This window comes from Myotis brandtii, unplaced genomic scaffold (genome assembly GCF_000412655.1).
Source record: "Myotis brandtii unplaced genomic scaffold, ASM41265v1 scaffold154, whole genome shotgun sequence".
NCBI classification, from domain to species: domain Eukaryota; kingdom Metazoa; phylum Chordata; class Mammalia; order Chiroptera; family Vespertilionidae; genus Myotis; species Myotis brandtii.
This window is the reverse complement of record NW_005355584.1, coordinates 6,041,846-6,069,695: the sequence shown is the minus strand read 5'-3', so window position 1 is coordinate 6,069,695 and position 27,850 is coordinate 6,041,846. Positions and strand designations below refer to the sequence as shown.

Below are 27,850 nucleotides of genomic sequence, written 5' to 3'. Positions count from 1 at the left end.
TCAGCCGTGGGCAAACTACGGCCCGCGGGCCGGATCCGGCCCTTTTGAAATAAAAAAAACAAAAAAAAAAAAAAAAGACCGTACCCTTTTATGTAATGATGTTTACTTTGAATTTATATTAGTTCACACAAACATTCCATCCATGCTTTTGTTCCTGCCCTCCGGTCCAGTTTAAGAACCCATTGTGGCCCTCGAGTCAAAAAGTTTGCCCACCCCTGCTCTAGTGTCTAGATCCGTCTACCACCAGAACTACAATTCCCAGCATTCCTGGTGCTCCCTGCAGTCTGGGCTTCCACTTCTGGCCCTGGGCTGCCACCAAAACTTCTATTCCCAGAATTCCTGGTGCTCCCCACGCTCTGGGTTTTCCCTACCTAGGGAGCCACGTTCCCCCAAGGGAGTGACCAAGGAAGCGACCAAGGGAGCCACGCCCCCCTAAGATGCCGGCTCTCCCACTCTGCTCTGTGTATGCAAATTACCCGCCATCTCTGTAGGATTAATTTGCATACTCACTCCTCATTGGCTGGTGGGCGTGGCTTGTGGGTGTGGCTTAAGCATAGCGGAGGGACAGTTAATTTGCATGTTTCTCTTTTATTATAACTACACTAATAAAAGACAAAGATGCTAACTGACCATACCTTCGCTACACCCTAAGCCACGCCCACCAGCCAACCAAGATGGCTGCCGGCAGACACGGAGCTGGAGCAAGCAAGAGGCTTGGTTGCCTGGGCGATAGAGGAAGCCAAGCTTCCCGCCAGCCCTGAGCCGGCTGAGGCCTCCACTCATGGCAACAAAGTTTCAATTATAGAAGATAAATAAATCCCAGATACCTGCTTCCAGCCAGCCTCCACTGGGAGGTTGGGTGGCTGGGGGTTGTGGCCAGCCTGCAAACAGCCATCAGCCCCTCACTCAGGCTGGCCACACCCTCATGGGGTGAGGGTCCCCGCTGGGGGGCTTGGCCAGCCTGAAAACAGCCCTCAGCCTCTCACCCAGACTGGCCAGGCACCCCAGGGGGGACCCCCACCCTGAAGGGGCTGTGGTCAGCATGCAAACAGCAATCAGCCCTCACCCAGGCTGGCCAGGCATTCCTATATAATAAAAGAGTAATATGCAAATTGACCCTAATAGCAGAACGACTGGGAATGACTGGTCACTATGACACACACTGACCACCAGGGGGCAGACGCTCAATGCAGGAGCTGCCCCCTGGTGGTCAGTGCGCTCCCACAGGGGGAGCTCTGCTCAGCCACAAGCCAGGCTGACGGCTGCCAGTACAGCGGTGGTGGTGGGAGCCTCTCCCACCTCCTCAGCAGCGCTAAGGATGTCCAACTGCAGCTTAGGCCTGCTCCCCGCTGGCAAGTAGACATCCCCCGAGGGCTCCCGGGCTGTCAGAGGGATGTCTGACTGCCAGCTTAGGCCCGATCCCCCAGGGAGCAGGCCTAAGCCAGCAGGTGGTCATCACCTGAGGGATCCCAGACTGTGAGAGGGCACAGGCCGGGCTGAGGGACCTGCCCGAGTGCACAAATTTTTGTGCACCGGGCCTCTAGTAGGATAATAAAAGCCTAATATGCAAATTGTCCCCTCCACCGGGAGTTACACTGGGAGTTCAACAGCTCGACCAGTCACTATGAAGCGCACTGACCACCAGGGGGCAGATTCTCCAACCGGTAGGTTCGCTTGCTGCAGGCGCTGGTGAGCTGGACTGGAAAGTGAGGTGTGAAGTGAGAGCTGTCAGGAAGCTCCCAGGGTTTGGCCTGAGCCCCAGGCAGAGGCAGGAGCGGGCAGGAGCCAGGAGGGACCAGGTGGCGCGGGAGGCTGCTACACATGATCCGAGAGCTGTGGACTCCGCAGCCCTCAGCAGCCTGTGGCGTTCTCAGTGCGCAATTTATAATCTTCAGAGCTGTCTCTTTTTATTTGTTAAGTTTCACTAACTACTCCAGGAGAGTGGGTAGCACCATTATGGGGGGACGGGCCAGGCATACCTGCCCAAGGCCAAGGGGCAGCCTCGGGCTCCCGGGGATGCAGCAGAGTGGGGGGTGGGGCTGAGTCGGAAAAACCGAGTCCAAAACTTCAAAGGAAGCAGGAGGCAGCGAGGGGCAGAGAGCGACAGCTGTGCAAGGGCCTAGAAAAGCTGCTGGGTGGGGGCAGCCAAGGAGCCCGGTGCCTTTCCCACAGGACAGGCTCCACGTCCCTCCCTCCTCCTCCCCTGGCCCGTCACCCCAGCTCTCCTCCGAGACCCCAGCTCTCCTCCAAGGTCCCACCTGGGCTGGCCCTGCAGATGCTCCGATCAGTAGGTTAGCTTGCTGCTGGGGTAAGGCCGATCAGGACTGGGTGAGACCAGGACTGGGTGAGACAGGGCCAGACATGCCTTGGAGCCCTACCGCCATCCCTCCTATGGCCCCTCCCTGGCCTCTGGCCCCAACTGGCCCTGATCAGGACTGAGCAAGAGGGCTCTAATCGGCCCCGATCGACATCCAGGCAGAGGGACCCCACCCATGCACAAATCTGTGCACCGGGCCTCTAGTAAATAATATTAGGATAATTCCTTTCTTAAAGTTTTTCCTCATCTTCCAAATCTGATTATCATATGAACAATATATCTTTTTCAAAAGGCAAAGGCATAAATTTGAAAAGACCTGAAATTCAGCAATAAGTCTGTCACTTTCTACATGCCAAAAATATATGGCATATGCATGTTATCTATATCTATAAAAGCCTAAGCGACTGGCCAGTTGGCCAACTGGCCAACTGGCCAGTAGCTATGACACACACTGACCACCAGGGGGCAGACGCTCAACACAGGAGCTGCCAAGCTACAGCAACTTTGCAGAGTGCCCTCTCACACTCCGGGACCCCTCAGGGGATGTCGGACTGCTGGTTTCAGCCTGATCCCCGGCAGGCCAGGCTGAGGGACCCCTCCAGGGCCTCTAGTATAACTACAAATATGAGATGAGAAAAAAGACAGTGTGAACACCACAATGCACTGTGAGAATGAATGGGGAAATTATTGTTTTATAATTAGCTAAAAAGAAAAATTGTGTCTAATTTAAATAAAAACTCTCATATATGTGTTCTACTGAACCTGCTGTACTGAATCTGCTGTTTCCCATAATTCTTTGCTCTACCAGACTAGCATAAAATGGGGGCAGAGATAATATGCATACCTTAGCATCAAACCACTAATGTTTTCATCTAAAAACAAGCACTCTGTTAATTATAAATGCTATGTATATAGTATAATTTTCTGTATTTGTATAACTATCAGTTCATGTCCCCTTCACCAAACCCTGAGAAACGAGACAGGTGTCCTCTTCAGCATCACAGATGAGAGGGGAGAAGGCCACATGTACACAGAGAGCGCACTCGAGGTTGACTCCAGTAAGAAGGAGGACATTACAGTTACGTAGAACTTCACTAATCTGCAAGACCTTTCCCATAATGCGATCATAAATCATATACTTAGACCAAGTAAGAAGAAATCCATTCAAAAGAGTTCCAATGCAGATCCCATATCTTAAATCTATGAATATTCACAAGTGCTGATTACCCTCTGGAAAGCTGAGACAGAGAAGAAACCATCTACTGTAGAGACAGGGCATACACATTAACAACAGGAAAACAAAACAATGTGCTAAGAGGAAAGGACATCAGGCTTCTGGCTAAGAAGTGACTGTCTAGACTGAAAATCTAGGAAAGGCTTTCCACAGTGAGACAAAATCTGGGCCTTTAAAGAAAGTGCACACTGACCCAGGCCAGTGTGTAAATAAAAGAAGAGAATAGACAAGACTGGTGGCATGGCTTCCAGCGGGAGCTGAGTGGAAATACTAACGGGGATGCTGAGACAGAAATCACACTATACAAGGCTATGTCCAGGAAATCATTATCACAAAACAAGAAAGAACTGGATTATATTAAAACTCAATGGAAATGATTACCTCCCAGAAAAGCGGATCTCTATTTTAACATCATATGCTAGAAATAGCTCTAAGTAGAATAAGGTTGACTCATACGAAATACCAATATTTGACTGTTTTTAACCTAAGTGTTGATTTCATCTAACTCAATGTTAGGAGGTGTTAATATCTCTGTAAATATCAATTGGTGTCATAATTCTTTAGAAAGGAATAAAGAATTAGCTGACATTGTAAGACTGTGATTTTGTCTTAAGATTAACTCAAGATCCACATGTCACTGCCTGTTTTCTCCTGATGAGAGTAGCACCATATTTTGGGCCTTTGTTTTAAGCTCACAATTTATTACACAAGTGACCCTACCACTAAAAAAGAATGGGGGAGGAAATATCTTAGAGAATAACCTATGTAAGTACTTGGTTTTTCCTATTAGAGTTCTGTAGCATAATAAAATGTAAACATCTTGTTTCTCTTCTGTTAAAATGGATAATCAAATTGCTTTGATCCAACTTTACAAAAATTATTTCAGAAAGGTTATAAGTTTCCTAAAAATTTCTCAGGAAAATTTTTAATCTTGGACTATTATAAGCAAGTACCAAGACATCACGAATATAAAGAACCTCTCACAAAAAGTCAGTACATATAATGAAACTGTATAAAGTTGGTAATTAACCATAATTGAAGGCTGCAGTGAACATATAGGCTTTTGTTCTTTTTAATTCTGGCGCTGACTGGGAATTAAAGACAAGAGCTTAAGGCAGAGTTTAGTCAGAGTCCAGATGTATAAGCCCAGTGTTCTAAAAGTAACTTAAGTAAAATAAAAGAAGAGAATAGACAAAAATATTCTAGATGCCTGCCAGTAGAAACACCTATACTCTGAACCTTTAACATATTCCATCCATCATATTTGAGATCACTTACTCATTGTCTTTTTTAAAATTTAAAAGAACAGATAATCCTATATTGAAGACCTGATTGAATTACTAGATTAAATGATAGCAAGAAAACAATCCCTTAAAAAATTAACTTCTCACATTCAACAACAAGGTATTATTGCCTGCAAGAGCAATGGGAACGAACATACATACTAGAAAAAGAATAGTTTACTAAGTCCACAAAACTCAATTTTATCTATTTCTACATAGGAATGAAGTAGAAAGCAATAGGATAAGATGTCATTTTAATAAGGATCATCAGTACTACTAGTAAAGCACACATCTCTGTTCTAAAAACTCGCTGAACTAGCACTAGAGACAGAGTTCTAACATGCGCAGTACTGGTACAGTCTTGGGTTTCTTTGTTAGGAGACAGTAGTGATTGGCTAGAGGAATTTCTATATATACTCCACAGGAGTAAAATAAAAACAATCAACTAGAGATGGAATAAATAAGACAGGGACTCCTAGAAGTCAGAACGTCAGACTGAGACTTGAAGTAAAAAATAATTTGGTTGGATAACCAGGAGATGGAATACAGTTTGAGTGCATCAGGGAAGAGGCAGAACAAAGTGGATAAAAAGGAAGATGTAGATTGTGAGTCAGGAAAAGAATGTGTCTAACAAAATCAAATGGATAATTAAAAGGCTTCTTTGCAGCTAGTTCTGCAACAGTAATTTGGGAGAAGGCATCTGGGTCTGGTTCTGAAGGAACAAAAGGGACCAGGCAGTCTGTTAGGGAGCAGGAAGGGAGGTCCCCAGCAAATGTCACTGTGACATCACCATCTACCTGCCCCCAGTCTCTCCATGGTGTCTGGACTCTACACTGACAGGGGTAGAATCCCAGACCAGCTCTAGGTTGTGCTGGCTCCTCTGATGTACAGAGAAAAGTAACCAAGGCAGCTTTCACGGATCTTCTCAGCCTGTTTCCAACCCGGTGTCGCAGGCTCATCCATACCCTTCCCACATCCACTAAATGAAATGCCACATTGGAGACCATGTCTTAAACCTGCACAGTCTGGAATCAGTTCCTCACCTATTCCACACCCCCTGAGTCAGGTGCCCCAGGTCACACCAGGCACACTAGATTAGGATACCACGAGTTCACACACTTCTCAAAGACTCCAACTGTGCTCTCTGCTCTCCATGTCCCATTTAAAATGTAGCCCCTTAAAAGGGCCTTTCCTGACCACCCCTCCTAAACTATCCCTCTCTCAGACATGTTCTGGAACAGCACACCCCTGTATTTTCATCAGAGCCTGACACCTAATAAAATGCGTTTTCCTTTATGTGCCTGTTATCTTTCAGTCCTTACCCTCAATCCTTCAACTAGAAGGGTCACGAGAAGAGAGGCTGCGTCATCTCCAAACACTACTTACCATCTCAGTGTTGGAACACAGTAGTAACTGGAGTAGATGTAGGAAAGGTTTATTGGAGGAATAAATGAGAGGCCCTTACTGGCCTCCCCAGAATACCCCTTAAGGAGGATTAATTGTTCCCTCTTCTAAAACTTTCTTCTGTGTCATTGTGTTGTTGTTTTTTATACATTATGGATAACTGCATAAGAACCCTTATATTCTAAAGAACAAGAATCATATAATATTCAGGTTTATTTAAGCTCAATAATAAAAGACACAGAGATGAATGCTCAATAAAATGCTGGCTTAAAATTAAAGAATGAATCATAGAGTAGAAAATAATCTTATACTTTTGTAACACATATATACTACTAACACTTAAAATCCCTCTACTACTATCATGAGAATTACCTTTTTAAGTAGCAAATATGGTATTTTATCAACACACCCGAGATACACTCAGAACAGCAGCCACTTTGGAGGGCGAGCACCTGGAGTACAAGGCACACAGTGCTCCCATCTTTGCTGGGGAGACACACTAGCTACGTCTGCTCAGCAAGAATTCTTCAAACAACAGATAATCATGACAAATAAAAGCACCATTGGAGTAATACAAAGACATACGCTAAGTTTTCATACAGTGGGCAAGGACGATTTTTTAAAAGCCTCATAATGGGGCTAACACTGATCAACACATTACTCCCAAAAACTACGTGGCTGAAGAAATGTGAACTCCCAAACAAATACTGACCCTGCTTTACAAAAATTCCCATTGTAAAACTTCCCCTGAATTATGTAAGGTTGTTACAAAATATCACGCACATGAAATGGGAATTTCCCAGAGGGGAAAAGAGATGGATGAAGAAATAACAGTAGGAAATAAAACCCCCCCATGAAGCCCACCCTGCTTTCTGAAGGTGGACTTCAATTTTGGCACTGAGCTTCTCAGCAATGAACACAAAGATGAAAACTCAATCCTATCCACAATGTGCTAACGTAAGACCAAAGTGACAAGTTGTTTCCCAAAGGCACACCTTTTCCTGGAATAAAGACCAGAGAGAAATCTTGAATATCACAGGATGATATGACATGAGCAGGACCCTGAGCACTATCTTTACAATAAATACATGGGTTATTATAAGGTTACTTTTAAAATTTAAGTCATTACCATATAAACTAAGTAAAAAATCAGTTTTATTGGAGGGGAAAAAATAAAAACAGTGCAGTGAAGGAAAGCAGCTCCCTAGTGATGGGCCTAATCCAACAATAAAACTGACCTCTCATTAACAAATGAATGGAAGGAATCAGTATTGTTACAGTAAAGTAAATCATCTGAGGAATACTTAGGACCCAGGTGGTCCAGGTAGGATGGCCCTTCTCCATGGAAGCTTAGGAACCCATGGACTGATGAGCATGAAAAGAGGGCTTCTATCCCTCAGAGATGAGCCCCAAAAATTCCCTGTGCTAGGTCCAACCCCTTCCCAAAAAAAAATCGAGCCGGAAGCTTCAACAAATAAAGGAGGAACTGAGGTCCCAGAATTCTACACCACTGGAACTTACTTTTGTTAATGTTCACTGGAAAATCTATAATATAAGTTAGAAAATAGTGATTTCAGGAAGAAAACGATTGTCATAAAGCAACCGCAAAACATCTAAATTATCCATTTAAATTTAGAAATACTTCCTATGTGCTGACAAGATGACTTTGGTAAAAAATATATACATATCTCCTATGTTCCTTAATAATTTGTCAGTTTAATTCAGGAAAATATAGAAGGAAATTTTCTAAAAATAATAATCTTGGCTAGCTGAACTGATGTGACTTCTTCCTATCTTTCCATGTAAAGGTAATTACTGAGCAGGGCTATCTGCCTTTTCGGTCCCACTTTGCCACAATAAGACCATGTCCAATAACCACAGCATCCTACTTGTAAACTGGATACTGTCTATGGATGGAGAAAAGGGAGAACATAGAAGAAAGACAGTCTTACACTCATGCAATAGCAATATGAAGTCATTAAAATCTAACAATCACCCTCTCATTCAAATAAGCAGCCTAAATGAAAAGAACTGATATGTTTGTCCTCCACTTTGGCTCAACAGAGTTGCTTGTTTAAATATTTTTTAAATCAGAGAATATCCTGAAAATATCCTAAATTTGATCATCATGAAAGGAAAAATGAAAAGAAAAAAAAAAAGATTGCCAAACATCAGAGTAAGGGAAGAAGTGACAGTGTAGACCAATATACGCAGTGGATTTGGGGGAGCATGAGCCAGAAGCCAGGAAACAGGAAGTGACTGACATGAGGGACAGACGACACGGAATAATATATCTCAATGCATGCATCCATGAGATTTAGCTTCCTCTCAGTATTCACCTTGCAGAAATTCACACAGAATAAACACTGAGGAAAACTATTGATTCTTTTAATAAAAGGAAACACATGCAGTAATAACAACTTAGCCAAAGGCAAACTATTTCTTTAAAATGGATAGTAAAGTGACAATAACAGGAGTTAATGTCATACTATGAATTCAATCTTCTTAATTCAGAGTTTTTATACATGGTATTATTCTCTCATTTAAAAGTAGCCTAAATTTCTAATCAACACAAAGTATTGCTAGCAAAGTTTTAAGAGTAACTGTGTGTATGTGTATATGTGCTTTTCCCAGGAATGATGGGTTTAGGATTTTCATGTTTTAAGAAAAAGGGTGAGGCTTACATCTAAACTGAAAAAAGGGAACAATGGTGATACTTTCATACAATTTTACATCTATAATAATAAAAGGGTAATATGCTAATTAGACCAGACGTCATTCTGCAAGTCCTTCCTGATGAAGTTGGGTCTGGAAGGAAGCAAGCAGGGTCCCGGAGTGCCTGCAGGTGGCCGGAGGAGGGAAGCCCGGGTCCCAGGTACCCAAGGGAAGCTGGTGCCAGCAGCCGGGGGAAGGAAGGCCTACTCTTGCACGAATTTTTGTGCATCAGGCCTCTAGTATAAATATAAAGGTTTTGAGAAAAGAGAGAAAGAAAAGGAGACCAGATCAATGCCAAAAGACTGACAGAATTTCTGTCCCACAGTAAGACTCAGTGATATTTAGTACATATGAGACTGCGTGGGAAAGATTTTGCTTCTCAGTAACATTAAAGGTACTGATAAAGAAAGATGACCAACTCCAAATCCCAAATGTCTGATAAAAGGGGAGAACCCAGGACCAATGATAGGGCTGGGTCATCTGAAGGAGGCCAGGGGGAAATGTATGCCCCTGTATGAAAACACCAGCCCTGAGCCAGCCCAGGGGCCTGAACACAACCCATAGCTATGTTGACAATAAAACACACAACCTTCACCCTAACTGGTTTGGCTCAGTGGATAGAGTCAGCCTGCGGACTTAAGGGTCCCAGGTCCGATTCCGGTCAAGGGCATATACCTTGGTTGCGGGCACATTCCCAGTAGGGAGTGTGCAGGAGGCAACTGAATTGATGTTTCTCTCTCATCAATGTTTATAACTCTCTATCCCTCTCCCTTCCTCTCTGTAAAAAAATCAATAAAATATATTTAAAAATAAAATAAAATAAAAAAACACACAACCTTCATAGGCTCCTCCAGAAACTGTTTCACACAAAAAAAATACTAAGGTTTTGATGTGGGTATTCATTAATAACTGGAAAAAAAACAAGTGCATTTCTTTTTATTGTATAAAAACATTTAACTCTGAGACTCACTGATGCAGGCATCACTTTAAAATCCTTTCCTGGGCCCTGGCCTGTGTGGCTCAGTTTGTTGGGCATCATCCCATCCACCAAATGGTTGCTGTTTCAATTCCGGGTCAGGGCACATGCCTGGGTTGCAGGCTCCATCCCCAGTAGGGGATGTGCAGGAGGCAGCAGGTGGATGTTTCTCTCTACCTCTCCCTCTTCCTTCCTCTCTCTCTAAAAATCAATAAACTATTCTTTAAAAAATAAAATTAAAACCCTTTCCTGGTACAAGTGGCTTCGAGAGCATGTCAGTCTTGTTCCTGAGATGCTGCCAGTGTGGCCTTTCCTGACAGGGTCCTGACACCACAGAAGCAGAGATAAGGTCAGAGGTTTTGAGCGGTCGTCTCCCCTCCTCCTATTCACACGGTCACTCACAGCCAGCTGATAGCCGAGTGCTGAACCCTCAATGCCAGCGCTCTCCACTGTGATACAGCCTGGCCTTCACACAGAGGTACTTCATGGCTGTTTCAATCGTGGAACTGTGCAGAAGCTCATTTTCTAGATTACTGCTAACGACTTTAAAGTCATAAAGATACTATGGCTTACTATACGAAAGGAGAATTACTTTTTTAAAATAGGGAATACTTTAGAGTAAAGTTGCAAAATTATTGGAGTTTATTTTAAAATGTGAATTTGGCTATATTTAGTTATTTACATTTAAGTGTATAAGATTTCTGAAATATGGCAATGCACGACCTTGAAATAAGTTCATGCAAATTAAGGAACTTAAAAGTATGTTCTTACACTAGCTATCACTTCAGGAGTTCATGGTGTCAAAAAAAATATATTTGAAGTTATTTAGTTTTCTGTTGCTAATCACAGTCATGCTAAGAAAATTTATTGGTTCATCAAACGATAGTGTAAGTATATGAACTGATTTGTAATAAATTATCATTTTTGCATACATCAGTCAAAGCACAAGGCCTAAATACTTGCAAACAAAATGCATTATTAATTTAATGGTCACAGCCTATTTAGCTAACTTCTATTACTATTTGCTGTAATATGCAATGCATAAAAGGCGAGAATCGAATTCAAAACATAAAAAAATAAACTGATTAAACTTTCCTGAAGAAATTAAAATATAGCAAGCTTGCAAAATTATAGCCAAGACACTAATGTTTTAAATAGGTAAAAAAAAAAAAAATGTTTAACTTAATTTTGAGAACAGTTATGCCCAAAGTGAGGGTTCAGCATGCTGGTAGTTTCTTTGTTTCCTACAACCACTAAAAGGCATGATTCCCTCAAGAAGGAATAGAGGAAAGTGAAGTAGAAGGAGAGATCCTTTTGGCATTTACTGTGCTAGGTACTGCTAATTAACCCTTAGTCTTCTCCAGCTAGGATGTCCACTAGAAACTTATACTGCTACTGAGGTCCTGGCATTTGGACTTAGCATTTCTATGCATAAGAGAAAATGTCCTCCTCTAAACAGATACCATAAACAGAAAGTAACCTGAAGCTCAGAGCTTTTAAGAGGAAAAGCAATACAGTCTAAGATGCTTACTTTAGATAAATTTGGACTACTCAGAAGGTAGTAACCCAGAAGATGGGTTATACTCCCCACCTGATATTCATTTCCCGATTTTAGGAGAAAAATCGTACCAGCAATGCTGAAAAAGCATATCATATCTCTAAGAGGAGAAAAACATGAAATCTTTCTCTTGCCTCTTTTTAGACTCCCTTTATGTACTGGGGACTGAAATGGGTGAAAGCAAGAGAGTGTTCCTGGAGTGTACAGGAAAAGATAAAGGGAAAAACCAAACTTCTACCATAATATATATGGTATCTACTATTCTTGAAGTGCCTGGAGGATAAATATATGTGTAAGATAATAAATTACATAGTTGAGTTCAAAATGTATACTAGTTATATAGTAGGGAAGTATTTTCTTTTTACTAGTTATCTGATCTAGATTGTTTTCATTCCAATTTATTTGTGAATAAAACATCCTAAGTACCTATATGTATAGATTCTCAATGTGAGATAATATAATTAGTAGAAGAAAGAGCACTGGAATTGGAGTAAGAAAAGTAACAATTCTAACATTTGAGTTATTGAATAAAAAATTGTATATTCCTAAATCACAGTTCTTAGACCTATGAAACTAGAATAATAATATACTGCTAATAAGGTCATAGAATAAGTAATTGAGATAATCCATGTGAAAGCAATGAGAATCCAGCAATTAAAAATGTTTTGTTTCCACTTCTTAAACACTTATGAAACATAACTTGGAAATCATGAAACATAAGTCACAAATTATAATTTAAATAATATTGAATTTTTTGAATTTCAAGAATAATGCATCCAGGATATGTTCAACATATACATTTTGACTCAAATTAAATATGTTATAAAGAAAAGTATAAGAAACCAAAGGCAAAAAGTAAACATATGGGACATCCCATTTTTGACACAGCAGGCATGTCCAAACTAAAATGCTAAAGAAAATAATATGCCTTCAATAGAAACGTCAAGTTAAATTCCTTGTAAACATAAAAAAGTATTTTACATGCATCTTAAATTTTTACAAAGGCAATTAAACATTTAAAACATGGCAGAAGAGGCCCTAGGATATAGTGTGACAGAATAAGTTGCATGATTATTGACATTTTAAAAGAGTATTAAAAACAAAGAACATTCCAGGAGTGTCTAGAATTTCTGATACCATCTTGGAGGATTTGAGAAAAGCTAAAAATTGATTATCTTTGAAGGAAGGTGAGAGTACCTGCCCTGGGTCTGATTGGCTGCAGGTGTTAAAGATTTAAAAATTTCAGAAGTAGCCATGCTCACCTGGTAGCTGACATACTATATTGCAGCTCACCTAATACGATTAACTCTAGGTGATGAAGCCAATTATGATACAATAGCAAGGAAAAAGAAAGCCTGGCAGTTGATGACATAATAATTACAGTGTTATTTTTCATGACATGGCAACTGTAGTATTATTTTGGGAATGACAAAGATGTATTTCTTTAATATTAGCAATGTTTAATTCTACAGTAAGAATTCAAAAATGTTATTTTAAAACCTCAAAATAAAAATACAAGGGGAAAATAGACAAAGTGTAGTCTTACATACTTATTTTAGCTCATTCAAATGTATCAGCAGAGGTCAATTCCCTCTAATTTAACTCTTCTACTATTTGAAGATTGTTTTACAAATTCACAAACTCAAAGTTCCTCATATCCTTTCAAATCTTAATATGACTACATTTTGGGGGGAGAAGGGCATAAAACAGTGGTTCTCAATCTTGGCTGCACGTTAGAATCACCTGGGAATCTTTTTAAAATCCTGATTTCTGGGCCTCATCATCCGGAAATTCTGTTTCTTTGTTATGGGGTGGGGCCACAACATTAGTAACAAAACAGAATTTCCAGAGGATGAGGCCCAGAAGTCAGGATTTTAAAAAGATTCCCAGGTGATTCTAATGTGCAGCCAAGGTTGAGAACCACTGGCATAAAACATGATATTCAACAATAGAGTACCACAAATGCAAACCATGTGAACAGACTTGAAAAAATTCTAGAAGTCACCTTATTAAACAAATTCTGAAATGAAAATATATTAAGTTTTTAAAAGTGAATGAAAATTACCTTTCTTTGGGGGTGCCAACTCCATGTTTGCCTAGCAGATGAGTATTTAAGTGCTTCTTCATTACAAAAGCAACCCTAAAGAAAAAAAAAAAACAACAGTAATTATAAAACTAAAACTTGACTCTCTGCTAGAATTATGTACAAAAAGTATTTAAAAATAGGCATGTATATATGGATGTAACATAATGCACATTATAATGGCACTCTTGCTAAACAGAGAGCTGCATACAGATCAAATTTACTATAATATTTGGAAGTCAGAAATAACTGCATTTAAGTGACTGGCTCATTTTCTTATTTGAGTATACTAATGTGACCAAAACAATGATTTTAGTTCTTTAGTCATTGTCTTCACTGTCAGGAAACAAGAGAAAGCAATATCTCAATGTAATAACATTCACTGCCCCCTAGTTGATCCCACACTTCAATCACGAGATGATTTCAGAAAATGTCATTTTATTAAATATTTAAGGGACTGTAAAAGATAGAATGAATAGCCTTCATGGAGTTGCCTTAAAAATATGATAATAATTTGAAGAGAGGTTTTTAACAATGATATAAATGTTTATTGTATCTGCAGCACAGGCAAAAAAAAAAATGTGCTGAAGTACCAAGAATATATGAATCACTAAAAAAAAAGAGTATTACCTGACATGCTATCTTATTTCATACACAAATCAGCTCACTTAATCCAATTTTGTTGACATAGATATGAAATGGACAAGAATCTGCAGCCAGTCCATGGAGCAACAATCTTCTACTGAATATGGTACAACATCGATTTAATTACTTTCTGTGATTGTTTAAAACAATTTAGATCTCCCTCAGAAGCATCAAACTCAAATGGCTCTCTTCATGAGCAAAAAAATAAATTTTACTCTTGTAACTTTCAGTGTAAAAGGGCTTGCAAACATTTTTGTTAATTATGTATTACAGCTGTCCTTCATAAAGTTAATTACTAGTAGCTGAAAGGCAACAGAATCTATTTGCATATGTACATGAAAGGCATGACATATGCAAAAATATGATTTTAATTAGCATTCTATGATATGAGGGACTACAAATCAAATTGGCATGTTATAAGATTCTTAACATTAAACACTGAATTCATCTGGACATGTTTGCACAAACGGGCTTCGTGAGACTGTGAAGCACTGTGGCCTCTGGAAGAGATGTGTCAAAAGCCACGACTGAAACAATTCCTAAAACTGAGACTGCTTCTTTTCTTTTCATGTATGGTCGATTTGGTTATTTTCCTACAATATTATGGAACCTCAGTTTTGTGGCTAAAATAATATATCTTAATATTTTAAATGACTATTACTTAATTATTCAAATAATCCATCTCTATACGCTGAAAATAATATTTTCATTATATTCCATCTAATATATAATTACTATGGACAACTATAAATAACTGATCACACCATCAATCATTAAAATGAAAAAATAATTATTATATATGAAGAATCAAACTGTGATCATATTAAAGGTTAGTAAAAATAACAGTACAAAATATTCTTTATTTGTTTCTGCTTGATTAGGACAAAATAAATAACATTTTTCATTTCCTTAAGAAAGAATACAGTAATAACAACAGTCCATTTAAGTCATAACTTCCCTACTGTCCTCTATTTTCCTATAATTAAAAAAGCATAAAGCTAATAGCAAAGAGCAAAGGTTAAGAACCCAAAGTTGCAAAGCACAGCTTATTTACATGAGCAAGTATAATTTAAGAGACTTGAGCTTAGAAAATGCAGTGCAGTTTAAAAAGAAAAAATATTAGTTAAAATGTTTAAGTTTTAAGAATTGAAACAAAAATATGATACCGCACAGGGGAACAAAGTACACAGGGAGGGACAGCTTCCACCTAATGGAAAATGCTTACATGATCCCACTGAATAGCTATAACACTAAATAAGTGTTATAGATATTAAGGGGGAAATTTTATAATTCTAAAACGCACTGTAGTTATAGTCAAATGCAAAATATTTATTCACCCAAAATCTGATTTAAAGTAAAAATTCTTTAAATTTGGTCCACGGAAAGCATGAGTAATGTAAAATTCTCAATATCCTCTGTTAAAAATTCTAAACCAGGCATGATTTAGGATTAGCAATCATAGAATGCTAATTAAACTCACCAACCTCTATGGACATAACACCACCAACACGTCATGACTGATTGTGGCCTACCCTTCACTACCATCCTCACAGATTTAACATTTTTAACATACTCACTGTTTTGGAAAATTTATAATCTAGATACCATGAAAAGTAAGACAAAAATAATCCCAAATCAGCAAAGCTCTGCTCCTGCCTTCACCCACGCCCTCCTGTATCACGCACACTGAGCACTTAAGATGTGGGCAGCTTCAGGGGGTGGGATGGAAATCAGACCAAGTGGGGCCTTTGTGGAGCTGTCCTTCCACGGCCTATAGCTTCTCAACCAGATGGAGCGTCTCTAATGCTGCCACACCCTGGGCCCACCCGCAGCCGAGTGCATGTGATTGTTCATGTCCGCAGTAGCACCTGCACGATTCTAGAAGCATTCTCAGCAGCTGCAGGGCATCAGTAACAAACAATCCAAAGTCCCAGCCTCAGAAAACGGCAGTGGTTCTCAACCTTGGCTACACATTAGAATCACCTGGGAATCTTTTTAAAATCCTGATTTCTGGGCCTCATCCTCCAGAAATTCTGTTTCTTTCTGGGCCTCATCCTCCGGAAATTCTGTTTCTTTGTTATGGGGTTTGTGGCCCCACCCCATAACAAAGAAACAGAATTTCCGGAGGATGAGGCCCAGAAATCAGGATTTTAAAAAGATTCCCAGGTGATTCTAATGTGCAGCCAAGGTTGAGAACCACTGGAAAATGGAAAGCCCAGTGAGGGAAACAGAACAAAGGGAAAACAGAGAGCCTCTTAAATAGTGATAAGTGGAAGGAGAAAAACTAGAGAAGGAGGGGATCTGAACAGGAGGGGATCAAATTGTACATGTTGGTGGCTCAGGAATGTGATTTGTGAGTAAGGGGGTGAGAGGCTGGGCATGGCAAGGAGCAGGGAGCCGCAACCCATAGAAGGGCACCCAGAGACCATTCTCAGAGGGTGCAATGCAGGGCGGAACAGGAGCAGCAGGCTCGGTGAGGGCGTCAGCTCACAGGCCATGATAGCCTGGGCTTGTACCCAGCGAGAGAAGAAAAGCCTCGCAGGCATCAGAACAGAGAAGAGACGTGTCGGACTCACATTTTAATAGATTCCTAAATTAGAGGGAAGGGAGAGGAGAAGAAAGAAAGGAGAACAGAGGGAGAGAGAAAAGAGGGGCGAATTAACTGTCTCCTGCAATAATCCAGGCAAAGATGATAGTGGCTTGGACCAAGGGCTAGCAGTGAAGAGATTGGGTCAAATTCCAGATATATACTTGTGATTAGAGCCAACCAAATTCCACATGGATTGGATAGGGAGGCAAAGAAAATCATTCAAAGTTTTGGCCTAGAAATACCAAGCTGCTCTGAAGGAGAACGCCAGTCTGGGACACATTCGATAAGGAAGCCTCTCTTGGATGTCAAACAGGAGGCCAAATCAACAGTCTTGTATTCTCTGAAGCTATCCATCTGGCAAGTGCCTGACAACCTGAAGAAACACCTTGAAGTAATAAGAAACAGTATTTCTTAAATATAATTGATTTCCAAGTATATATAATTGCCTTAAATAACATCACTTAGAACTGTTCTTGGTGTCAAAGAGCAGCACAGTAATAACATTTACATCCCAGCTAAGACTTCTACTTCCAACACAAAACTTTCATGTTTCATCTCCTAATTTTAAAATAAATTTTCCTGCACATCAATCCTATATAATAAAAGCCTCATATGCAAATTGTCCCCTCAGGCAGTCGTTTGACCAGGAGTTTGACCTCTCGCTATGATGTGCACTGACCACCAGCGGTGGCACGGAACATGGCAGGCATCAGCAACATGGCCCTGGCAGCGGGCAGCAGTGGAGGTGCTGCCAGCCCCAATGGGCCCCAACGAGAGTGGGACCTTGGCAGAATGGTGGGGCAGGTGGCACCAGGCCAAGGCGAGTGCGAGTGGGGGCTCGATTGCTCCGATCGATTGCCATGCAGATGGAAACCAGCAGCAGCAGGGGGTCCAGCCATGATCAATCACCCCACAGATGGGATGGTGGAGCAGGTGAGGGGGCGGTGCCAGGCCAAGGAGGGATGCCAGGCAGGACTGCGGGTCTGCAAGGCTGGGGCACAGCTGGGGCTGCGAGTTGGGGCCCAATCTCCGCAGGGCACACCAAGGGACCCCACCTGTGCATGAATTCGTGCACTGGGCCTCTAGTATAATATAAACCTCATCCTTCAGTTGCTTAGGTTTTATCGCTGTGGAATTATTTCCACTTGAGAATCAAGTAAGATTATCTGACTGACCTATTAAGGTAAATAAAATGCACAATAAAATTCATTGTGAATGCAATTAGAGAGATGTGAAGGCAATGGACACCCAAAGCCACGACATTCGGGAAGTCCCTAAACCCTACTCTGTCCATGTCAAGGTTTAACTCGGGGACCAAAATCAGGTTTGCACAGGCTGTGTGTCTAGCATCAGAGGAAAGAGAGGGAGCAGTAACAGGATGAGTCGTAAATTTCTGCTACCTTTCTATTTGTTTCCTCTTCTCTCTAAAAAGGTCAGATGCTCCTTAAAGATAGGCCTATAGGATATAATATCCAACTACTACTTGAAAAAAATCTAAGGACAGGAACACATAGGTTTAAAAAAATGTCTAAAAACAGGTAAGCTTAAGACTATGATGTAAGACTATAATGATATCAGCACATTCATTTCCTCGGCTGAGTAACTACATAGTTCTCCCATTGGTCCCCTCCACACCACAGCCACATAGGTCCCAAGCTACCTATCAGAACACAGGGTGAACTAAACAATAATATAACCGACAGTCCTCAGTCACTGCTGAAGAAACGGGAAACAAACACACAAACCAACAAGCAGCAAGATTAGCTGGCAGAGGCGACCTGAGGATCACATAAAACAGTCACCTCAACCCCACTCGTGGCCACCTGTCCCCCCAGCTAACTTGGAAAGGCTGCCACACTGGGCTGACTGGAGCAGCCCTCATCCCTGAGGAGCAGTTCACAGACACATGCAGATAGCAAGTGTGGGGGAGCCAGTGCAAAGGCGATGTCCTCCCACGGCTCTGCCTTCTGTGACTCCTATAACTGAGAACACTGAGGACATTCTGAGTGGCAATTTTCTCAATTCAAGTGTGAGGGAAGCAACGCTTCCTAAGAGTTTTGTGAGGATGAAACAAAATAAGGCAAACACAATGTTGCATGAGGGACAGGTGAAGTCACCTTAATAAACCATAGCTAATATTAGCACTGCTATTTATAATCATGCCATAATGTGGTAACATCTAGCAAAAGAACAGTTTCAGGATTTCAACTCCAAAAGCCTATGTGCCTTAGGCCAGTTCAGGCAGCACCTTACGTGATACACAGATCAGCACCAATGAAATTGCAGGTGATGTGTGCAAGACAAACTAGAAAATCAAGAAGCAATGTGACAAAGCCATCACCTCAAACACCACCACCCACCTATATGAAGAGCACTAACCTGCGATGTGAACAAGTACTCTGACACATTTATATTAGATATCTATTTTTGTTTACATTGATCCCCAAGATGAGGAGGCAAGAAAGAATAATAAAGGTCCCCAAGATCAAGTAATAGCAATAAGCAAAGAGTAAGAAACAATTGCCTAGCCAGTGTGGCTCAGTGGTTGAACATCGACCTATGAACCAGGAAGACACAGTTCGATTCCTGGTCAGGACACATGCCCAGGTTGCAGGCTTGATCCCCAGTGGGGGGCATGCAGAAAGCAGCAGATCAATGATTCTCTTTCTTCACTTATGTTTCTATCTCTCCCTCCCTCTCCCTTCCTTTCTGAAATCAATAAAATTATGTATGTATGTATATATACATATATATATTTTTTTTTAAAGAATAAGAAACAATCACATTCATATGGCCACAAACCCACAGCTGCCTTTTATAGTTTTAACTTTGATAAATCTCTAAATTAAAAATAATAATTCTACCTAACTGGGAGAAAGAATGGCCTAATCAAGTGAAACTTCTGAACTCTGAATTTTAACATATCTTTAAAAGAAATATTATTTTCAAAGCGTTTAAACTCCTTCTAAATCCTAGAGTCCCACAAAAAAAGCAAATCTGCCCAGAAAACCACATCACCAAGAATTCTGCTCCCAAAGTCAAGACAGAGCCCACTGTGGCCGAGTCTCCCAGATCGGCCTTTGGACCTTCCACCCCGTTTCAATCCCTTCCTTCCTTTCTGGTCTCTTCAAAAGGCCTGGGTGCTCCCATGGGTGCAGAACCCAGGTGCTCCACAGAAAACACCACCCAGTGGTTCCTACCTTCATCCCTGTGATGCAAGATGAATACATGAGAGCACCAATGTGGCAGGAGCAGGATTCTGGACAGAAACTGCCTGGGCTTCCATCCTGGTCCCACCAGGAACATGCTCTGTAAACTCACACCTGTCATTCAACCAGGTGCCTTGGTTTCCTCTTACATAAAATGGGGTGGTAGTAACTGTTCCTACCTAATGGGGCTGTTATGAGGGCTATAAGATTAATGTTTGCACAGTGCACAGAATGGTACCTGACACATTCTGAGCACTATAAATCTCTGCCACTTTTAGCTATTAACCACCCCAGGCTCAGAGGTTCAAGAAATAATCACTACCTCCCATGTCCTTATTCCCACTGGCCAGTGCCTTCAGAATTGGGTACAATGTTAGCAGGAAGAGTAGTTGCCTGCCATCTGTGAATCTGAGTAGGAACCCAAAATCTAGAACTTGAAAAGTGGCCCCCTCCTCTAAAATCAACAATCCTAGTTGATCAAAGCCATTGAATTTCTGTGAGCACAAGCTAAACAACTTAGTGTTTATTTATTAACAGCAGTCTATTCATCTGCCAAAGTCCACAAGGCTGAAACAGAAAGTATAAGCAGAATATTAAATAATGAAGAATAACAATCCCCTTCCCATGTAAGTTCTAGATATACAAAAACCTATTATCAATAATGTGATCTGGCTTTTAGAGCAAATGTCACTTGCCATTAAAAATATATAGAAAATTTTGCCATATTGTGTAATGTCTTTTTTATGATTAATAAGATATTACCATTCTGAAAATGACCGTAATGAATAGATTATTCTTATACTGTAGTTTTATATGTAATGGTATAGTTATAAAAGATGGATGAGTTATAGATTTTCATACTGCAGTAAGTGATTTCACATCACTTTCAGAGCAGTGGCTCCTGAAAGATGTCCACACCCTAATCTCTGAAACCTGCTGGGTTCCATGGTAGGGGGGGAATGATGGTGGCAAACCCACTGACATTAAAGTAGAAAAATTTCCCAGTATTATCTGGGTGGATTGGTGTACTCGAAATGTTCTTAAATGTGTTAGAGGAAGACGGGAGAAAGGAGTCAGAGAAAGAGCTGACTATGAAAGCAGGTCAGAGATGCTCTGCTACTGGCTTTGAAGATGAAATGGACCATGAGCAAGAAATGCAGGTAGTTGCTCGAAGCTGGCATTGTGTCAACACCCTGTTCTCTAACGACCATCTCCCCATGGTTTTAGTGCTCATTAACTAATGGTGACCACCTTGATGATTATCATGAGGACTGCAAAATGGGAGTGTTCTAATTCTCTCATTCCTCCTACCTTTATTAGCTGGCTTTCTTCTATAAACAACTTCATCATTTTCCCATCTGTCATAAGATACTCTCTCACCCTCACTCTCCTTCAAGAGCATTTTCAATGGACTCTTGAATTTTCATTTCTATTCCATGTTTTATAATAAATTACCATAATTATGGTTTTTAATTCTCAAACTACCCCCAAATAGGCCAGTGGAGACCCTTTAAGGCTGGCTACTATGTCCTGTTGACATCTCTCCTTTTAATGTCCAGGTATTTCCCTGTTTCCCAGCACAAGGTGTTCCAAGATCCCTGTGTCTTCTCTGTGCTGTAGATCTGGAATCAGTCTCGCTTCCTAAATAAAGAGTAAGATCTAGGCGCCAATGATGACTGCTTCTGGGTATCACTGAGTCCAAGCCCTTTCAATGCACAAAACTAGGAAGTAAATAAATCAACAAACAAAGTAATCACTATATGGTGAGCAGAAGAGGAAATATACACAGAGGAACTCGACTGCCATGTACCAAATACTGTAATTTGGTTCATGAGTGTTTATTAAGACAATTGATTGCATCTTTTCATTATCCTAAAATAGTTTGTGATATATTTTCAAGTGTCATATAAATAAACATCTGTTAATAAATCACACGTTATCTATGGAAGGTCTGAATGGACTGCTCACTACTGCTTCCTTCACCTTCCAATAACCTACTTCGAGTGCTAGTTCTTCTAAACCACTTCTGATTATTTCCTGCTTCTCACTATCACCAATTCTTGTTCCTGCTCCCACCCTCTCAGAGTGAAACTTTTATTCACATGCAGTTATATTTCAAAAGCATAACTAATTTCATGGGCTTCAACACATAGCCTCGTGGTAGATGGCTCTCTATTCATGGCCTTCCGAGGGCACTTCTTGTCTGAAATGACGACACCTTAAAAAACATCTAACAGTCATGATCTTCCCTCACTAATGGTCTCCTCCAGACTTCACTAATTCTATCACCCCAACCACTTTCCTAATTTAATTATCATATTCTCAAAGTCATAAGTCATTCATAGACTTCACTAATCCTATATAATAAAGGGCTAATATGCAAATCGACCAAACGGTGGAACAACCTGTCACTATGACGCGTACTAACCACCAGGGGGCAGATGCTCAATGCAGGAGCTGCCCCCTGGTGGTCAGTGTGCTCCCACATGGGGAGTGCTGCTCAGCCAGAAGCCGGGCTCACGGCTGGCAAGTGCAGCAGCGGAAGCCTCTCCCACCTCTATGGCAGCACTAAGGATGTCCGTGGGGAGTGGGCCTAAGCCGTCAATCGGACATCCCCCAAGGGCTCCCAGACTGTGAGAGGGCGCAGGCTGGGCTGAGGGGACCGCCCCCGCCCCGAGTCCATGAATTTCATGCACCCAGCCTCTAGTTTCCCTATGAAAATTTTACTTCTCTTTCTACATAATGACACTTAGACTAGACAATTTCATCAGAGCTATAGCTGCAAGGTGCTCACCCTAACAATTCATCCCATACACCACCATCACACCATTAGTCTACAAACAGGTTCACACTGCACCTCAGCCCACAAAGATCACCTAGGTTCCTTTCTGAACTGAATAAAGCACCAAGTCCAAAGCAAGTCAAGGTTAGTCTTCTATAGTCATTCTGAACAGGTATTCCAATTTCTGAAATATACCCTCAAGAAAGAATCTGAAATAAAAGGAAAAAGGCTACATTTCAACAAAAAGTGAGGACAACCTAAGGAGTGGCATGATTATCTTGGAATATTATGCATCAAGAAAAAGAGCAAAACATTTCTCATGACATGTAGATTTTAAAAGCACCAAAACATTACACACAATGTAATCCCATATATATATGTATGTATGCATGTGCTTTACTGTATTCTGACATATAAGCATACAAAAACAGAAGCAAATAATGTCAAATTTACGCTGACATAAAATTGAGTTTTCAATTATGTATATTCTTTATCTACAATAAGTAAAAATTAAAAAGGAAAAAATACCATGATGCTTTGCATTTTACACAGCACAGGCGCCTTGACTGGCTCCTCACAACTGAAGGAGTGAGCTGTCTAAGCATGTCAAACTTGCGGCCCATGGGCCACATTCAGCCAACAACAAATACTAATTAACGATTACTCATTTATTTAGCCCTTTATATTCAGCATGTCTCTATAGAAATAAACCTACATTTCTATGAAAATTGAAGCTTTTGGTTTTTTTCAGCCCACATAAATTTAAACCTTGTTTACTTGGCCCATATTAGCCTTTGAGTGTGACATGCTTTGAGGCATTATCAGCTCAACTTCAGAAAAAAGGGAACTGGGGCTCCAGGAAGATAAGTGCCTTTTGACTTTTTCAAGAAAATGTGGCCAAGGAGCTGAAAATGCAAAAGTCGTATTCATGCCTGGTGACCTTTATACAGAATTCTTTCCCCCACCCCACACCTGCTGACTAATGAAGTATTACATCCTCATGGAAAATAAGAAAAACAAAAAAGGTAATAATCTATACTAATAAAAGGGTAATATGCTAATTAGGGCAGACATCTTCCGGACAACCTTCCGGACGTCCTTCCAGACAAAGCCACAGCAGCTGTGAGGGCCAACGCGCAGCTGCGAAGGGCTCAGGCTCAGGGCAGCAGTGGCAGCAGCAGCGGGGTAATGGGGGCAGCGCCTTCCCCGACCACCAGGTCACCTCCCGCAGAGGGAGGCCAGACTGCGGCTTAGGCCGGGGGCCGAGGCAGAGGCAGTTAGAGGCGATCAGGCCCGGCAGGGGGGCAAGGTAGGGGCAATCAGGCCAGCAGGCAGGGGCAGTTAGGGGTGATCAGGCAGGCAGGTAAGTGAGTGGTTAGGAGCCAGCAGTCCCAGATTTCGAGAGAGATGTCTGACTGCCGGTTTAGGGATCAAGCCTAAACCGGCAGTCAGACATGCCCGAGGGGTCCCAGATTGGAGAGGGTGCAGGCCGGGCTGAGGGCCTTCCCCCCCACACACATGAATTTCATGCACCAGGCCCCTAGCACAGAAATAAAAGGTTTCACAAATAAGATCATTACAGTAAGCAGTGTTCTACATGAAAATGAATCTTTCCAAACTAATGAGTGAAAAACCAAGTAGTTGATATAGAAGAGATTTTTTTAATTCACTGAGATTAGAAAAAAATGCTCTTAAATTTAAAAGAAAATATTTCCACATGATGACAATACAAACTAAAATTTAATGCTCTGTGGAAAAGGTCAAACAAAAGTAAACAGCATGCAATCAGTTAACAAGAATAATTATGCTTAGAAATAAACATAAAAATGCTGATCATTATTAAAACAATAGCCAATTGAGTGAGACTGCATTGGTTTTATTATTTAAAAAATCAAGATAAAATATTTTATCCTCCAAGTGTCAGAAATCAAGATCACACTACGATTGCTGTTAAAATGTAACATATGCTATACAATATAAAACAAAATCTAAATCTAAACCTTCATTTACATAATAAAATGAAATATCCTATATAATAAAGATGTAATATGCAAATAGTTGTTACGCGTCACCGTGACAACCTACAGCGTCACAACTGGAACAGCAGGAGGGTGGGGCAGCGAGCTACAAGTGGGCGGCAGAGAGCTACAGGAGGGCGGCAGCAAGCTACTGGCGCACAGATTCATTCGCCGGGTTACTAGTATTATATACAAGTGTTAACACCTGAAAATTACATTTCTCAAACTCTTTTACCAAATCATTGCTAGGGAAAACCAAGTACAGTTGACCCTTGAACAACACAGGGGTTAGGGACGTCGACCTTCCATGCATGTTTGACTCCTCCAAATCTCAACCACTAATAGCCTCCTGTTGATCAAAGCCTTATTGATAACATTAATAGCTGATTAATATATAGTTTGTATTTTATATGTATTATATACTGCATTCTTAAATATAATAAGCAGGAGAAAAGAAAATACTATTAAGAAAATCTTAAGAGATAATAAATTGACTGTATTTTTTTAATCCACATATAAGTGGACCCCCATATAAGTGGACACACATATAAGTGCATCGGTGCAGTTCAAATCCCTGTGGTTCAAAGGCAAACTGCATTGTCTTTCACTGTTTCTCAAATGTCTCAGGACACAATTTTTGGAATGCTATTGCCCCTTTGGTTGTAATCATCACACAGAACACACAACTTCCACATCTAAAAAGTACCCTTGTCATTTTACATAAAGCAGCTTCCTTCAATAACAAATTAACAACATCCCCACAGTTAACGTTATCAGTAATCCTTTAATGCTTTAAAATTATAATTATTTTCCTGAATGTTTCTGCTTTTCCACAAAAATAAATGCTATTACATTTATTGAAAACTCCTCAGGAAGAAACAAACACCTTTCCTGAGAGTAAGCATGCTATGTCCAAAAACCAGCAGTGAGCTTCTAGATATTATAAAATGTGAGCTGCAGCAAGCATCAGAAATATTCCTATAAGGAACCTCAAGGTAGTAACACAAACAAAATTCCCTACACTATACAGAAGAGGAAGGGGAGACATTCACCAAGTTAGTACTCCTTTATTTCAAGAATTAATCCTACTGTCACTTAATAAGGAGCCCTATAAAAATGTAACTATTAGCACTGTCAGAACTATAAATATTATACCCCAAAGACCTTAATATTACAGTGTAGATATCCAGATCTTAACCACATTCTTAATAATGAAAGCAGTCACACATTAGGGTATGTTTTGTATTGAGTTGTGTTGTGTTGTTTGTAGGTAGAGAGATTGCCAAGCTCTGTTCTCAGTGCTTTTATACACCAGCTTATTCACCGTCACAAAGCACTCGACAACAGACGAGTAAGTCCCCAAACTGCCAGTGGCACCAGGCAGTACTGGAACCCAGGCTGCACCTGACTACTTAGTCACTCTGCTTGTCTCTGTCTTATCAACTCTAATTCAGATATTTGGTCTTATTTCAGGTGTCTGCTGTATTCCTTCCTTCCTTCCTTCCTTCCTTCCTTCCTTCCTTCCTTCCTTCCTTCCTTCCTTCCTTCCTTCCTTTCTTAATTATAAAGTCATTTGCCAAAATAAGTAAGGAAATCAATGATGGGAGTAAGTGTATTTTATTTCCAACCTTGAGAAACAACACAAGTAGCCATATACTAAAGGAATGCTAAAATTGAGAGTAAAAAACCGGGGTCTGAGCTATGCTTTTCTGGTAACAGTGATGAAACCCTGGTTCAATTAATAACAATCACACGTAAGACAAAAATGAAATTGCTGATACCTAAATCGTGAGGAAAAAACAAATGAACTTAGTAAACAACTATACTAGTGATTTAAAAAAAAATTATTGAATGAGAATGGCTATAACCAATGATATGAGATCTAGAAGAGGGATCAGAAACAGATGGTGTTGTCAGACATGTTCAGGAAAATTATCCTGTTGGAAGGGAGGGAGGGAGGGAGGGGAGGGAGGGAAGACAATGCTCACAAGCCACAGAGCTCAATACAGAATCCTTTACCTAGAGCTACCTCAACTATTCTGAAGGTGGCACAACATGGTGGGACCTTCTGTTATTGTTAGCTCTCATCCTGGGAATGGAAAGTGATGATATGGTCCACAGAAATGAAATACACACAGCCCCCAGGGAAAAGGCGCGAAGCACAGCCGGAACATAGTGATCCTGGTCTGGGTCTGGCCTTGATGACTGGATGAGAACACCGTACCCACCTGGGGTGGTTGTGAAGATGACATGCCAGGAAGTGTGGCTCAGGAACTGACAACTGATTGTACAGGGATGCTGAAGATTCGGATCCCGCCCCAAAGCAGGAGGAAGAGGCCACAGCCCCAGCCCAAACCCTGTGTTGGCTCACAGGACTCTGAGTCCCACTCTCATTCTTGAGCAAAAAGAAAACTTCCTCACTGGGCTAGGCAAGGAGGAAAAATTCAATACCTCTGAAATTTACCATCCTGGTGAGAGGGTGAGAAATGTTTACTGGGAATTATCGGTTATATGGTACTACCAGCCTTAATTTCCAAATAAGAAAACCAAGGTAATGTGGAATTGAGGTAAAGTGAAAACCGAGATTTGTGGTTAAAGAAAAACATATCTATATATAGTATATATAGAAGCTTCTAGTAAAGTACCTAATATTGCATGAAATGCTGTAAGTCTCCATAAATGATTGCTATTAAAAAATTAAGAGTCTCTACCTATCCAAGCATATAATCCTGGTATTGTCTTTATTGATTAAATGTGCAGGAGCTAAAATACACAAGGGTGTTTATGTCAAGAAATAAAACTCCAATCAATAAATCCACCAAAAAAGGGATTTCTACTTTTACATGTAATTTGTCTTCAAATTTCGTCTGTGATATTTTAAGTAAATGGACAACACAATAGTGAAAATCAGGGCTGTCAGTGGGGAGTGACCAGCCCTGTCTGAGAAGGAACTGGAGGTGGCTGAGCCACAGGAACTAGTAGATGGTTGGTTCAGCTGCAAGCAGGATCTAATATTCAGTGAGAAATGTTCTTTGG

At 40.8% G+C, this 27,850-nt stretch overlaps 1 protein-coding gene across 11 annotated transcripts in view; it reads right to left on the bottom strand.

Moving 5' to 3' along the window:
* ZNF407 (zinc finger protein 407) overlaps positions 1-27,850 on the bottom strand; it is a 384,238-nt gene that overhangs the window by 219,927 nt on the left and 136,461 nt on the right. For 9 of the 11 annotated variants that reach the window (XR_001361154.1, XR_001361156.1, XR_001361155.1 and 6 more), the window contains exon 4: positions 13,553-13,627. The exons of 1 other annotated variant lie outside the window; for it this stretch is intronic. Coding sequence is in view for 7 of the 10 variants with exons in the window: in XM_005861574.2 (XP_005861636.1) it covers positions 13,553-13,627 (75 nt within the window). In the remaining 3 variants the exon portion in view is untranslated. Of the gene's footprint in view, positions 1-7,704; positions 7,784-13,552; positions 13,628-27,850 lie in introns of those variants that run through there. One more of the 11 variants, XM_014535904.1, reaches the window with a different exon arrangement.